Source organism: Anolis carolinensis, chromosome 1 (assembly GCF_035594765.1).
Source record: "Anolis carolinensis isolate JA03-04 chromosome 1, rAnoCar3.1.pri, whole genome shotgun sequence".
NCBI lineage: Eukaryota > Metazoa > Chordata > Lepidosauria > Squamata > Dactyloidae > Anolis > Anolis carolinensis.
Genome location: NC_085841.1, coordinates 311,831,436 through 311,846,064, shown reverse-complemented (window position 1 = coordinate 311,846,064; position 14,629 = coordinate 311,831,436). Strand labels below are relative to the sequence as shown.

Genomic DNA, 14,629 nt, shown 5'->3' with positions numbered 1-14,629 from the left:
TTTTGCTCTGACATGATGAATCTGATTCTGGAATGGCACACAAAGAAACATTGAGACGTGATATCCAGCATGGCAAAGCTCTTGAAGCAGCAGCAGATGGGAAAGGTGCAGCAAATTGCACAGGGTCAGCATGATCAGTTGAAGAATGGCAAGCACTCCAATCATTTCCTGAATTCTGCTTATGAGAGATGAGCGATGAATGAACACCAGCTTTGCTGTAACCATTGCACTGAAGACATCTGTGAAGTGTGGGACATGCAGTCTTGATCCCAGAAGGATTAACACAACTCTGGTCTTTCACTAAATCCTTCCCCTGATTTGAGCGTGTGAGGATTATATCTAGCCTTGAGCTGTAAACCTCAGAAGACAGACTGTGAGGTGGCAAGATGTCATTTCTTGGCAAGGTCTCTGTGGGTGGTAAATGAGCCGGAAAATACCAGGCTGAGTCTGATAGAATTTCTGCCGGTGGCATCTTTTGGAGAGAGTTGCCCTGAACATCTGATTTCGAGGTTGGTGGTATAGTCACTCTAGAGGAAGACAACATAACCTCCACAGTCGAAATATAGATGGGTATATCTGAAGTCTTGCTGTGATGGTCTGTGCATGACATCTTGAAATTTTAATCCTGTATACGAATAAGCTGCAGCTCTCAGTGCTCCAGTGCTCTGGTTTTCAAAGGAAGTTTTTCATCCTCTTTTTCTTGGCATTAAAAATTTCCATTATGCCTTTACTGTGGAGAAGTGAAGAGTAAAAAATATTTCCACGCCCAAAATTACACAAAATCAGATTTTTAACAGACTAAGAGTGAAAGGTAATGTTCCTTCCATGCAATCTGTTTGCCTAGTCTGCAAAATGATAGAAGCATGCAAAAAAAGTCCGAGCAGGAATCTCCAAATAGGAATGATGATGAGATAGGAGTAGGAGACAAGCCAGAAATGTTATCCAGAGATGAGCTGATTACTGATCTTATTACAATTTTTTTTAGCTAAAAGGATCAAGCACCTAAATTGCTGGTGCTTCCGTCCCCTTGAAAGCAGCAGATCCTCATGTGGTCTGCTGTTGCTGAAAACAAAATAGCTGTATTCACTTCTCTCCCTTTCTCAGTCACTGCCTATCTCCACTCAGAATAGCAAGATCTCTGTTTAACAGGTCTTAGAAGAATTTCCTACAACTGTTCCAAGTAATGGCACACCAGAACTCAGTAATAAAAAAGATAGATGTATGTTTGCCTAATTTCTTCCATATGTGCACTTATTTACTTTAGAACTAGGCAATCCTAGACTAAACCTTGCTGAAATCTTTCAACAGCTTAAGTAACTTGGATGTAACCTAAGCTGCTGGCATGAAGTCAGCACTGTCACACTGGCACAGGGAACGAATGGGAAAGAGTTCTAATTCAGAACACTGCAGGATGCTTTTCACCATTACCACTGCTGGAGCAGTCTTTGTAAAAAAGTAAACATATCAAAAGCAAAACGATGAATGGTTGCACTCTTCTTGGATATGCTACAGTAAAAAAAGCTTTCCTGCATCACTGCTTTTATTATACCATCTGCAGTATGACCACCATCATTAAAAAAAACACATGCACACAAATTGCTGAATTCCACACTGTACAGGCAGACTGTTTTAAAAGGACCCACCTTCCACCAGAACTGAGTCAACAAAAATACCAGCTTTCCGACTGGAAGAAAATTGAAGATTTCATCAGAAGGCAAGATGAATGAGGAGAGAAAGTGTCAGGATTTTTGTAAATGATGCTTACCACACGACACTGCTATAACCCTACGGCGGTGGATTAATCCTGCTTTTGCCACTTCTTAATTATATGATGTTGTGGCTTTCCCAATATTATACATCACTAGGAAATGGGAATTCAATTTCTGGAAATAATCTGTTAATGAACACCCTTTCCTGCTATGGTTCAGTAATCAATCTGAATGAGAATGTCTTGTGAAATGACTAAACAGTAGGTGTGGTGTGAGTGTGGTCTAGTTGTCCCTCTTTTGGGGATTCCCAAAGAAATCTCTGGCAGAGAAGACTTAGACTGCTTCCAGTGTTTGGGTGGGGACACAATCTTTCTCAAGAGAATAGCTGTGTTTCCTGATGTTTTCTATTATCTACATTCTTGAAACCCGTTTCATTTTTGTTTTGTTAATAGCACAATGAAAGTATGATCCTGGCTCATAAAATGTTGGGTGTCACTATCCAAACACCTTTACTGCATGGGTTCTTTTCCGCACTAACTACAGGGTTACTTTTAACTAATTGTTTTCAATAGTCATTCATTTTCATTTATTTTATGGTAGTAGTATAATAGCACAAGACATCATGCTATAATTGCATTATTATGGCTTAATAAAAAATATAGGAAAGCAATCATGACACAGGATGCAGGGTAAACAGGGCAGAGCAAACAGCATTGTCTGGACTAAGGAACTTATTGTGCAGAAAACAGGAGGAAAACAACCAAGAAAAGCATTCAGAATTCTGAGAATATCATGCAGTTTGTATGTGGATGCAATGGCAGGCATTAAAATGTTATGCTCCTCACTAGCCAACATCCTGCTGGCAACATACAACATACCTGCAACTTTTTATAATCATTGTGCAAGGAGTGATTCTGCAGCTCCTTGCTCGGTGCCTTCACTCTCCATAGGCCTATTGCAAAATCCAGTTTTAGGCTTCCTTGGCCACTTAGTGGGAACTAGTGGTGCCAGGTAATGGTTGGGGCACTGTCTTTCCCAGTGAGTCAGTCATATCATGTGATGTCCAAGATATGGCCATATCTGTTTAATCATTTTGGCTTGAGAGTTGTGATTATTTTGAATTATAATTAATTTAAAAAAGAGGGGAGAGAGAAAAAATACTTGACTGGTTGGCAAGGCAGAAATTTAAAAAGCGAGTGAAGACTGTGTAAAGGGGCAATGTCTGCAATGGTTAAGAATTTCTGTGGATTCCTGCCTTGATCAGGTTATACATGTAGTGGAACTGTAGTTTTCTGCTCAGCATTTTAAGCATGCTCCCACACAGTTATGCAGAAGCATTATTTCAACAATGATGTTGAGAAGCTACTCAAGGAAGTCAGTATCTACAAGCTTCAACTCTGGCCGAGTGTGTGATATGTGCTGTAGTTTGAAGGGTGAGTGAGAGGGAGACATGATAAGAGATGCACCTTCCAGCTTGTTCGCCTATATTACTACTTTTTCCTACCTCTTGGGAGTTTGAGATATTTTCCATGTGTTCACAGTCCCTGTAGAATATTTGCAAAAGATGGATCTTTTCCAGGTGATCTTTCTTCTGGGACCATTTGTAGTACATTTTGCTCTTTGCTTCCAACAGAGCTTGTAGTGCATTTTGGATCTGACAGAAGACAATAAAGAAGTAACAGAAAATAAAAGAATACCAGAAGCTTCCCAATCCCAAATGAGACCAGTGGTCCATTTAGCTATGTATCAATAACTGTGGCTAAAAACTGCCCTTCTAGGCTTGGTCCTATCCTATCATTATCTGGAGATTCCTAGTATTCACTAATGGCATTCCATTCACTTGGCCCAATTTTGGCATACTCGCTAAAATCAGACAAAATATTTATTGTATTTCATTAATTTATATCCTGTTTTTCTCCAATAAGGAAAACCCATATCCTATATTTGGTCCATATCCTACATTTGCCTCAAGCCACGAGGAGAAGCAAGTAAGAAATAAAATTATTATTATTACAGTACAACAATACAAAAAAAAATCTTTAAAACTCTGGTAATCTTGTATAGGGAGATACAGTCTTTCAAATAGCTTGGACCTAAAGTTTTGTGGGGCTTTATAGGCCATAATTGTGTCTTCTGAGTGCTCCCCTCCAAAAACAACTGAAGCCAGTATAAAATAGTGCATGCAGCTCCAGTTCTAGAAAAACAGCCCAGCAGAGTATCATAGGTGATGGTGCTGAAAGTTGCTGATACTAGAACCAACAGGGACACACTCTGCTTGTTTAGTTCCCAATTTAGGTTATCCACCAAGGCAACAAAAGCTGTCTCTGTCTCCTAATCAGGTCTGAAACCAGATTGAAATGGATCTAGCTAATTCATTTCATTCTGGAATCCTTGGATGAGGGTGTAAATATGTCAATAACCATCCATGGAGACAGATGAGAGATACTTTATATGTAACTAGCTTTGCCCGGCCACGCGTTGCTGTGGCTTATGGGAATCCTTTGTTGGCCAGGTGGAATAGCAGCGAATAGCATTGCAGTCTCAAAGCCTGGCCGTTTTCTGGAGTAGCTGGAGCTTTTTGTTGTATGAACATAAAGGCAGATAATCTGTATTTTGTAGGCAGTGTGGAAGAGGCCTAAGTGAGGCCTAACTCTGCCTGTCCCCTGGGCTGAGTGGGTAGCTAGGAGACCAAGTGGGCGGAGCTTAGCCTTCTAACTGGCAACAATTGGAATAAAAACAATTATTCCTCTCCCTCTAATTAGGACTTTATTTTTCTTTTCTTTTTGTTGTATGAATGTAGAGGCATGGATGAGGGGCTGTGCTGCCAAGTTTAGTGTTTCTGAGATGTGTAGTTTTGTTGTTTTGTCCTAGGCTGAAATTTCATTACCCTTTTATATATATATAGATGGCCTTGTTAGTTAACACAACACTCAAGTCCTTCCAGGAAAACAGAGAGGAATCAACTTTTAAAATAAACAGACAGCTCTGAATGGGTTTTTAGTAACATATTCTTCCTCTGATGAGCAGTCTATCATGCTAAATTTTTCACTCTCCAACTCCCATACTGTGTAAATTTAGTATAGGAATAGTGCTTGCAGAATCTCTGATGAGTTACCAGTAGGTATGAAGTCACATTATGCATACATACTTCCTCCGCTGCTGTTTTTTGCTCCAGCAGCAGCTCGTGTCCCAACTGTAACACCCGTTCGTAAACCCCATCACGGGCCTCAATCTCTGCCAACAGCTGCTGATGCTGATTAATCTGAAGACCAGTGGCTGAGACATCTCGAATTTTTTCCTCAATCGCCATCTCTCTCACCATTTCAGATGCCCAGGAAGAATAGTCCCGTACCTCAAAGCCAAGGTAAAAACAACAAGGATAAGCCAATGTTTTTTAAAATGTTAGGTCCAACACTATACTTGGGGCTGGCAATGTGACAGTATAATGTATTTTAAAGGGTACATATCAATGCACCTGGACTTCTGAGCTTCCCAGCATTTGGTTTTAAAATAAAAAATACTATGATTTGCATTGCATATGCTGTTTTAAATATTTGTGTTGTTTAAATATCCTATAGTTTATATCTTATCATATTAACTGTCTCTTTTGTGAACTGTCATGAGAAGGCCCTTTGAACAAATAGATGAAATCATAACTATGGAACTCTAACTAATCATAAATCAGTCAATGAAAACATAATTCTGGATTGTTGTGAGTTTTTTGGGCTGTGTGGCCATGTTCCAGAAGCATCCTCTCCTGACATTTCACCCACATCTATGGCAGGCATCCTCAGAGGTTGTGAGGTATGCCTGCCATAGATGTAGGTGAAACGTCAGGAGAGAATGCTTCTGGAACATGGCCATACAGTCCGGAAAACTCACAGCAATCCAGTGATTCTGGCCATGAAAACCTTCAACAACACAAATATAATTCATTTTACTGTTGTAAGTTGCTTTAAATTCAGAACACAGTGATACTGCAGAGTAAACAATAAAATGTGGCTGTTTCTTGTGTTTCAGAATAATATCTCACTAACCACATATACTATAGTTTTTTTACAGCCTCATCACACTAGAGAAAAAAATCCTCTTAAAATCTGGTTTCTGCCTCCTGCAGAATTCTGGGGTTTGTAGTTTAGGAAGGAGCCTTTAACATCCTCACTAAACTACAAACCCCAGAATTCTGCAGGAGGCAGAAACCTGATTTAAAGTGGATTTTTTTCTAGTATATTTTGGTGCTTTTGGAAAACTTTTCTGAAATATGCCAAATTTTCTAAGCAAGCTCCCTCTTTCTGCTTTTCATCCCCTTCCCAGGCCCTGATGCCCACTTGTATTTTCCAACACACCGCAACATGAGTCTCCCACTTCTTTGGGAAACAGTTACTTCTTTTGGGAGACTCTTATAAGAATCAAGGCTCTTATATTCATATAAGGACCTGAATCTTTACAGCATCTCTAAATATGAATACACTTCATTTTATGCTCTGTCATCTCCATAGCCATTGAACATAGGGACAGAACTGAACCTTGAGGGATTAGGGTTCCTGGTGGATTACTGTATCCACTTGCAGTAAACTTTATGCAATTAACTCCTTGTTACTCAAATGTGTGGAACAACAGCAAAAGAATAAAACCTCACTTTTCAAAAGAGAATACTGAAAAACTGACTTGGTTTTGAAAGTGGTACAGTCTGGAGGTTTGTTCCAGCTGTTCCCGGCAGTGTTGCACTTTACATCTCAAGACCTCCCAGTTATCGACCATGGTCTGTTGCTTTGCTTGTATCTCCATGGCTTGACTTTCAGAGCACAGGCAGAGCACGCCATCTGCAGCATCAATCAGCTCCTGCAGCTGTAAAAAGAGTGGAGGGAATAAAGGGAAGGAATTACATGAATCATAGGATCATGGTGTTAGAAGAGACTCCAAGGACTATCCACTTCAATTCTATGTTGTCATGCAGGAACACACAATCACAGCATTCCTGGCAGATGGCCATCCATTCTATTTCAAAACCTCCAGATAAGAAGACTCCATCACACTTCTCTGAATGGAAAATACTGATAAAGCCCTGATATAAAAAGTACCTCTTTATATGTTGGGTGGGAATGCCCACAGGTAACAGAACTAAAGTTTTCCAAATAGTAAGCAACCCCCCCCCCCCCCGCCAATCAATCAGTTAGTTCATGGTCACCCTAAAATCACGTTATTCACTTTTTCTGATAATCAATACAGATCCCTAACACACAAAGAATTCATTAGTGTTTGTATTTAGATCAATGGTTCTCAACCTGTCCCTGCCTACAACTTCCAGAAATCTCACCCAGTTTACCAGCTGTTGGGATTTCTGGGAAATGAAGACCAAAACATTTGGGGACCCATAGGTTGAGAACCACTGAATTGTTCAAATTAGAAACCTGTGAGTTATTTATCTTCAATAAAACATATTTGGGAAAAACAAACTCATCTGTTTAATACAAATTGCAATCAGACAGACCAAGGATTTGTTTTGGGGGTGGGGTTTTTTTTGCAGTTTTTTATTGATTTATTAATCTTTCAGCTGACTTCATTGCCCCTCCTAAATTGCATTTGAACAGGTAGAATCAAACTATTATTAGCAAAGACTCAAAGTAGTTTATTATGTATGGTGAGGATTTGAAGACTGTGATTTCTGTGTCTGGAAAATTGATATTTGAAATATGTTCTAGATATTTTTACCCTTTGTAAATGTTTCAATAAAGCACAATACACATTTTTACAGGTGTGTATGTGTGTGTTTATTTATTTCATGGACAACTTTCTCTAACATGTGAACTTTTCCTAAAATAACATTTATTTGTTTAAATTTATTCAGTTTTAAACACAATTTTCCCTAATTTATGGACTTCTGCACATTATCTTTTGGCCAGGAATTACATCATCAAATGTGGAAAAGTGACAAACTCAAAAGGTAAATATGTTGCAATCACAATATGTTGTTGGGGAATGAGAATCAGGTTAATTTCCTTTTAAAGAACAGACTAACAAAAATTCTCTTTTCTCTAGTATCTGAGAGGACAGCAAAAATCAATGCTAGATCGCCAATTAGCAACTGGCACAAGTAACTACTCAAATTGCTACAACTCCTTCAAATAAGTTGTCTGATAATCCACATGGTGTTTTCTATTGGTTGGGAAAGGACAACAAGAATTGGGGACAAAATCATTCCAGAGGAATGGAAGGAGGAAGGAATGCATGACTTGAAATTTCCAAAAGGTGAGGAGAGAGCAACAGTGTTCCTTCTGCTGCCTCTCAGAAATCTTGCCCTTGCTTTTATGTGAACTTGTGTTGTGCGTAGTTTCCAGTCTCAGCTTTAAAACCAGTTAAAAGGATGTAAATGAAGTTCAGAGGAAAACAAACTGGCATCTTTCTGAAAGGTCTCACCTGCTGCTCAGTCCCAAACAATTCATGTTCAAGAGTTGCATGTTTGCGTAGCTGGGATTGCACACCACTCAGGTCTTTAGCAATGGCATCGGGGATGATCTTTGATTTCTCCTGAAGACAGAAAATGGGAAAATTTTATGTTAGCAAAGTTTTAACCGAATCTATTTGAAAAGAGAAACTTGGGGTCAGGCTATATTTGATATAATACCCATGTGTATTGATGCACATAGAGACCTTATTTGAATGTCAAGCAGTGGTTGGGGCACGGCACATATTTAAATAAATTAAACCAATAGGCATTGTTTCCCTTAACATCATATCTTTGGCATTCCTTGTCCTCCTCAATGGATGGGGTGGGAGCACCCCATCCATTGAACAATAAGATCTTGGCTAACCTGGTCCCTTTAAAAAAAATGTAAGCATGCCTATCAATGTCTCCAGAACTCAAGGTGTGCAAAGAAAAAAAGGAATCTGAGGGCCGGTGAGCATAATTGCATATAGAGTAATGAAATTTGAATATTTATTGTCCAAATTGCCTACTTTGATCCAAAATCAGCATTAAGAAGTTGCAACCAATGATAAATGTTGTGAGACCTCTTGTCTCTTTACAGTAATTTGTTTTCTCCCTAAAATGAAAGGAATGAAATTCTATTTGCATTCCCCTGGTCAATTGCTTTGATTTACTAAATAAATAAAACAAATTCCCACATCTGACTTGGCACAGAAAACTACAGAGAAGCAAGATATTCAATTTGTGATCCATCATGACTTTAACCTCAATGTAGGCGAGAGCTTCTGTCAGGTCTTGAAGGCACTTGTGTGTCACCTCAGCATCTTGTAGTTGTTTCCCCCGAACTTTTGTTATCTCCAGCAATTCCTCCCAATTATTCCTAATGATAGAAACAGGTTAAGAATGTGAAATGGCAACAGTGCTGATTTCAGGATTTAGGCAAGCTCGTGCAAGGTATCTTCAGCAGGCAAACGTGAAGGGATTTCTATGATCATATCTCCAAAGGATCAAAGGATTGGTTCCCTGTAGGTAGGCATAAATGTTCCAGTCTAGCTGTTATAGAGTACTGAAATGCAGTTATTAATAAATTAGTGAATGGTCATCACTTGCTATTTTGTGCCAAAGAAACCATAGTCATGATTATTTCAGGAAGATTCACATATCTGAGATCTTTCTATAATTATTGTCACTGACTTGGTTGTGGTTATTTCACACTTTTTTCTTTCTTTTTGATCCTAACTTTGTGGTGGAACAAGCCCAAGATGATAAAAGTCTACTGTTTCTCCTTACCGTAATTGTTTCTGCTTCTTCCGAATCTCCCTTGATTCACAGTGTCCATGATCTAACATGTCCTCTGCTAGCTGATCACATAGAGCCACCCTCTTGGCAGCAACTTCTATCTGATGCTGGAATGTGTCATATTTCGCACGAAGACGCTTTTAAAGAATATTATGGGCAAAAATGGGGGGGGGAGAGTAAAGACAGTTAATTGGTAAGTAGTTCAGACCAATTAATATTCTATACCAGGTCTGCAGAACCTGAATTGTGAATCCAGATGTGAACTGATTTTCTTTCAAAGTGTGCTGATTAATTGCAGGATTTCATAGAAGCACCTACAACTTGTTTTATACTATTTCGCTGAAGCTTGCTGATAATAATAAATCATTATTCATATAATGCTTCTCAGGGCTCCCAGGGTAATAAAAACATTTAAAACCTTAAATACATAAATAAAAACTTTTAAAACAAACTAAAAATATTGTTAAAGTAACTGAAATCTGAACAGTTAAAATAGCTAGAGAAATTTCAAGGATCCTGCTGAACAATGATTTCCTCACTATTCACCAGAAATTCAGAAGAGTTGGAACCAGCTCCTCCTCCTCTTCCTCCTGCTACTTCCTCCTCCCCCTCCCCCTCCCCCTCCCCCTCCCCCTCCTCCTCCTCACCTATTACACATCACCCTTTGTATAAAGCCACTGATGAGCACCTTGATACATCACAGCTTGGTAGATGCTTCCATCTCGAGATCTAGGCATTACACTACTTTTACATACATGATGCAAATATTTTTATGTACGTATTTATTTGATTTTTCTTATATTTCACTTTTCTTCCTAATGGGACTCAAAACAGAGAAGTATAGTCACATTCCTTATTTTACTCCAGTACAACTTACCAGGACATGCTCATAATCAGTCCCAGAGCATTCAGAAAAAGCCATCTGCTTATGGCGACTAATCCAGTTTTCCAGATCCTCATATTCTCTCAGGAAGTCATGTAATGCAAGTGTCTCCTCCAGCTTTTTCTTCCTTTTTACAAGAAAGTGGAAGCTTTAGAATGCAGAAAATCTAAGACCATTATGAAATTAGAAGATGATTATACCAAATTCTTGATCAGAAAGAGTACACAAACCTTTACAAAAGTGTCACTGTCAGGCTCATAACAGTGAACAATGAAGACAGACATGAATTTCTGGAAACAAGAATTAACAATGGCTTTTTTTTTCTTAATCTGTCCAGACCTCAAGATAATTCCAGATGCAACATGAAACCCCTACATCACCTGGTAGAGCATGATGTGAATGCCTGCAAAACTTTTTCATATTTCATGAGACATTACATATGGTTGGTGTTTGGTGGCATGAAGATGACAGCTAACATAGAAAACTATTACTGAGTCATACCTTTGGTCCTTCTAATTCAATATTGTCAGCACTGACTAGACCTTGGGAAATCAAATTACTACAAAAAAAGAAATTAGTTACAGAACACTTACGAAAATAATTAGTATCATTCACTTCTAAAATCCAGTGCATTAATTCTCCTGTTAATCAACATTAACTAATATAAAATACATTTTACTTGATTTTTAAGGACAAATAGCATCTGAAGTTTTTTGTATATTTTGATAATTTTTCATATTTCAAGATTTTTTTTCTGTGAAAAGAGGAAAAGAAGCAGCATAAGACAACTAAATCAGCCTGTTTGATGAGATTGTTAATATGTTTAGGTTATATGAGTTTTGGCTCATTCAGTTTTTATTGACATGGATTTACGTAGGTAATTACCACTAAATTCCTCCATAGGTGAATGCCTTAGGGCAGCCTACTAATATTTTTTGTGCCGTGTAATTATAATATTGTACACTTGTCTACATAATCTATAAGCATTATTCTTAATGTTTCCATTTAAAAAGGTGTTCTACATCTGTATTTGAGCTTCATTAACTATCATTGGAGCTTTTATTTGGGATCTGATCCAAATCCACTTGAAAAACTTTTGAAAATTTCCCAGTGATGCTTACATAGTTTGGTGGATGTCCACAATAAAGAGTAACACAAAGCGCTGGCTAAGGTTGTCACTTTTCTTACCTTGCTACAGCCAGATCTTGAAGCTCCTGAAGCTGTGAGTGAATCTGTTCCTGAGGAGCATCAACTTCATCATAGTGAATGGAGGCAGAGAGGGGTAGAGCTTTGGCGGTTTCAGCTAGTTCCTTTACTAAATTCTGATGAATGTTGAGTTCATGCTCCAGTGTCTGATAGAAAGCAAATACAGCAGTTTGAAGAAGGAATGTATAAACAGACATTTAAAGCTGAAAAGTGACAGTGCAGCTACATAAATTAATTTTGACTACTGATTTGGGTTCCACACAGGTATTGGCGATACAATAGGTTTCTTTGCCCATTTTTTTTACAGTTCTCCCCAGCATAATAACATAAAAACTGCCATGCTGGATCAGACCAAAGGCCCATCTAGTACTTCAGTCTGCTTTCATAGCAGAATATGTGTCATGCCTCCTGATCACTTCATCTGAATACAAGAAAGATCAGATGCTGCACAGCCCTGCTAGAAACTTCCCAACACTGATCAAGGGTCAACCATTTCATGTTTATCTCCACCCCATATGTAGGCTTTAAATATGTATCTTTAAGAGTTGCCTCATTCAACAATGCCTGCTATATTCACGGGGGGGGGGGGGGGGTAAGTGAACTTACCTCATGTTTTTTAATGAGTTGGAGAGTTGCAGTGTCATCTTTACCACAGTCTTTGTTGGTTACCAGTGGGAGCTTCTCTAATATCCAACTCTCAAGATCTGAGACATCCATTAAGTACTTTATAAATGAAAAATACAATTAGTGGTCTTTCTTACTATAGATTATATACACAATGTTAATTTAGTTTGATATGACTGACATCATGAAGCCCCGGTGGCGAAGTGTGTTAAAGCGCTGAGCTGCTGATCTTGCAGACCGAAAGGTCCCAGGTTCAAACCCCGGGAGCGGCGGGAGCGACCGCTGTTAGCTCCAGCTCCTGCCAACCTAGCAGTTCAAAAACATGCAAATGTGAGTAGATCAATAGGTACCACTCCGGCGGGAAGGTAATGGCGCTCCATGCAGTCATGCCGGCCACATGACCTTGGAGGTGTCTACGGACAACGGCGGCTCTTCGGCTTAGAAATGGAGATGAGCACCAACCCCCAGAGTCAGACATGACTGGACTTAATGTCAGGGGAAACCTTTACTTTTACTATTACTGGCATCATTAAATGAGTTGAAGGAATACATTTATATTAAATAGAAGCCTACTAAAATATGCAATCATTCCTGTTGATTCCACCAGATATCTCCATCCTACTGAACTAGTATCCCTGTGGTGGTGAAGATTACTTCTTGATGACATTCATGCCTTCTTTTGCTTCCCTGATATTCTAATAAGTCAGTATTGAACCAAGTGTTAGGGACCAGTCTGGCTAACTTACATACATGGAATAGGGCCATTACCATTTTGTTCCTCACCTGAGACGAAAAATGTTATAGGCCATCCTAAAGTTAGATGCTATTATAACGTAGTGAAGAATACCTGATGGAAGGCAACAGACTGCTGCAGCTGGTCAATCCTTTCTTCACATGCCTTCTCCAGCTCCATCCAGCTTTCATTCAGCTCCTGACATTTTTCCTTGATTTTCTGGGATGGCATGTGTTTGCTTTCTGTCATCGCTTTCCCTTTCTCTAGAACCTTGGAAACCTGATGTTTATGAGCATTCACTTCTACCTGCAATTCCTAGCAGAAAAGAAACATGCAGACGTTGTAAAAAGAAAAAGGTGGGGCAGGGCAAATTAGGCTGTGAATGCCATTTTTCAAAGCTTAAGGATATTGAGTTCATTTTGGACTAACACTCCAAATGTCTAAAATGATATATTTTTAAAACAGAACGTAGTCTTTTAAACTACTGTTTAAACTGCTATTTTCTTGGGATTTCAAATGGAAAAAATGTTTGTATGACAGAATCACATGAGATTAAATTTTAAATAAAATCAAATCATGAAAAGAGACATTTGTTAGGGAAATCTGCAAGGAAAAAGAATTTGGATGGGGTTAAATTCTGAGGAGAAATTAAATTAATTAATAAAAGGGGCATCTTTTGGTGTAATGAAGCAGAAGTAAAAGCTGTTGGGCATATAAGGATTATCTTGGGCAAAATGTGGAATTCCGTTTCCCACAACAGTCACTCAAACAGAACACCCATAAGCATCTTCCCCTGGTATTTGAAATAAATGGCTCCTCAGCACGATTTAAGCAAAATTTCCTATTTTTAAGCAGCAAAATTGGGGACAGGTCAAAACAGCTATTTTGCTAAATATTTTTTTTATTGGGGAATATATTTTTTAACAATATATTAGGAGGAGAGAGTAGGACTAGCAAAAGGAAGCTGCACAAATGCATTCTTTTTTCTAAACAGTCTTTGCCAGTCACTTCAGCACAATTGCATTAGGTTTGGCTTCCATTTGCACCCTCCACAACAGCCCAAACAGGGCATTATTGAGATACATTGTCTGGGGAGATGGAGACCATCACACAGAAATGGCGGTACAGGATGGGAGAAGAGCTTACAGAATTTTTAATAGCAAAACCTCTCCTGAGAAATTCTAGATTAGTGCTACAAACAAAGATATCCCAATAGGGTATCATAGCCAATTGTGAATTATATGCAAAGTGAAACCTTTGGTCCTGATTTATAAATTCAAGGGCAAGCTGGCATAAGTCAAACAGCATAAGAATGCATTTAAGTTATCAAATTCCAGGATAGTTTCTTTCTCTCAGAAATAGAGTGGCAGAAGGATATGTTATTTCCAAGTGCGGAATACCTGATGAATTTGAGATATTGTCCTTTCCTTGAATTACTACCCAACAATAATTCTACTGGATGCTACAATGGTTTTAACACATGGCTCTGAGAGCAGTCTTTATCCATCACAAAGTAAGGAAATATTTAATCAGCAACAGGCTCATGGTCGCTATGATCCTATATTTCTTTTTAAAAGTGTATAGTTCAATGTGACAGCAATGATACATTAATGGATATATCACTGCTGTCACATTGAAGCATACACTTTTTAAAACACTCGCTCACGCCTAATGCCAGAGCTAAGTTTAACACATGTGTCATGCTTAAATATTGTCAGATTGAAATGAGGTGTTTCTTTCTGACACTA

The 14,629-nt window shown here is 38.6% G+C and overlaps 1 protein-coding gene across 1 annotated transcript in view; it reads right to left on the bottom strand.

Annotated features, from left to right (window-relative positions):
• The window catches only part of sptbn5 (spectrin beta, non-erythrocytic 5), a 108,766-nt gene that overhangs the window by 59,596 nt on the left and 34,541 nt on the right, over positions 1–14,629 (bottom strand). The window contains exons 22-31 of the mRNA XM_062967166.1: positions 12,996–13,196; positions 12,131–12,247; positions 11,507–11,670; positions 10,313–10,445; positions 9,427–9,572; positions 8,902–9,016; positions 8,127–8,237; positions 6,378–6,557; positions 4,858–5,061; positions 3,214–3,363 (exon numbers count right to left, since the gene is read on the bottom strand). Coding sequence (XP_062823236.1) covers positions 3,214–3,363; positions 4,858–5,061; positions 6,378–6,557; positions 8,127–8,237; positions 8,902–9,016; positions 9,427–9,572; positions 10,313–10,445; positions 11,507–11,670; positions 12,131–12,247; positions 12,996–13,196 — 1,521 coding nt within the window. The remainder of the gene's footprint in view (positions 1–3,213; positions 3,364–4,857; positions 5,062–6,377; positions 6,558–8,126; positions 8,238–8,901; positions 9,017–9,426; positions 9,573–10,312; positions 10,446–11,506; positions 11,671–12,130; positions 12,248–12,995; positions 13,197–14,629) is intronic.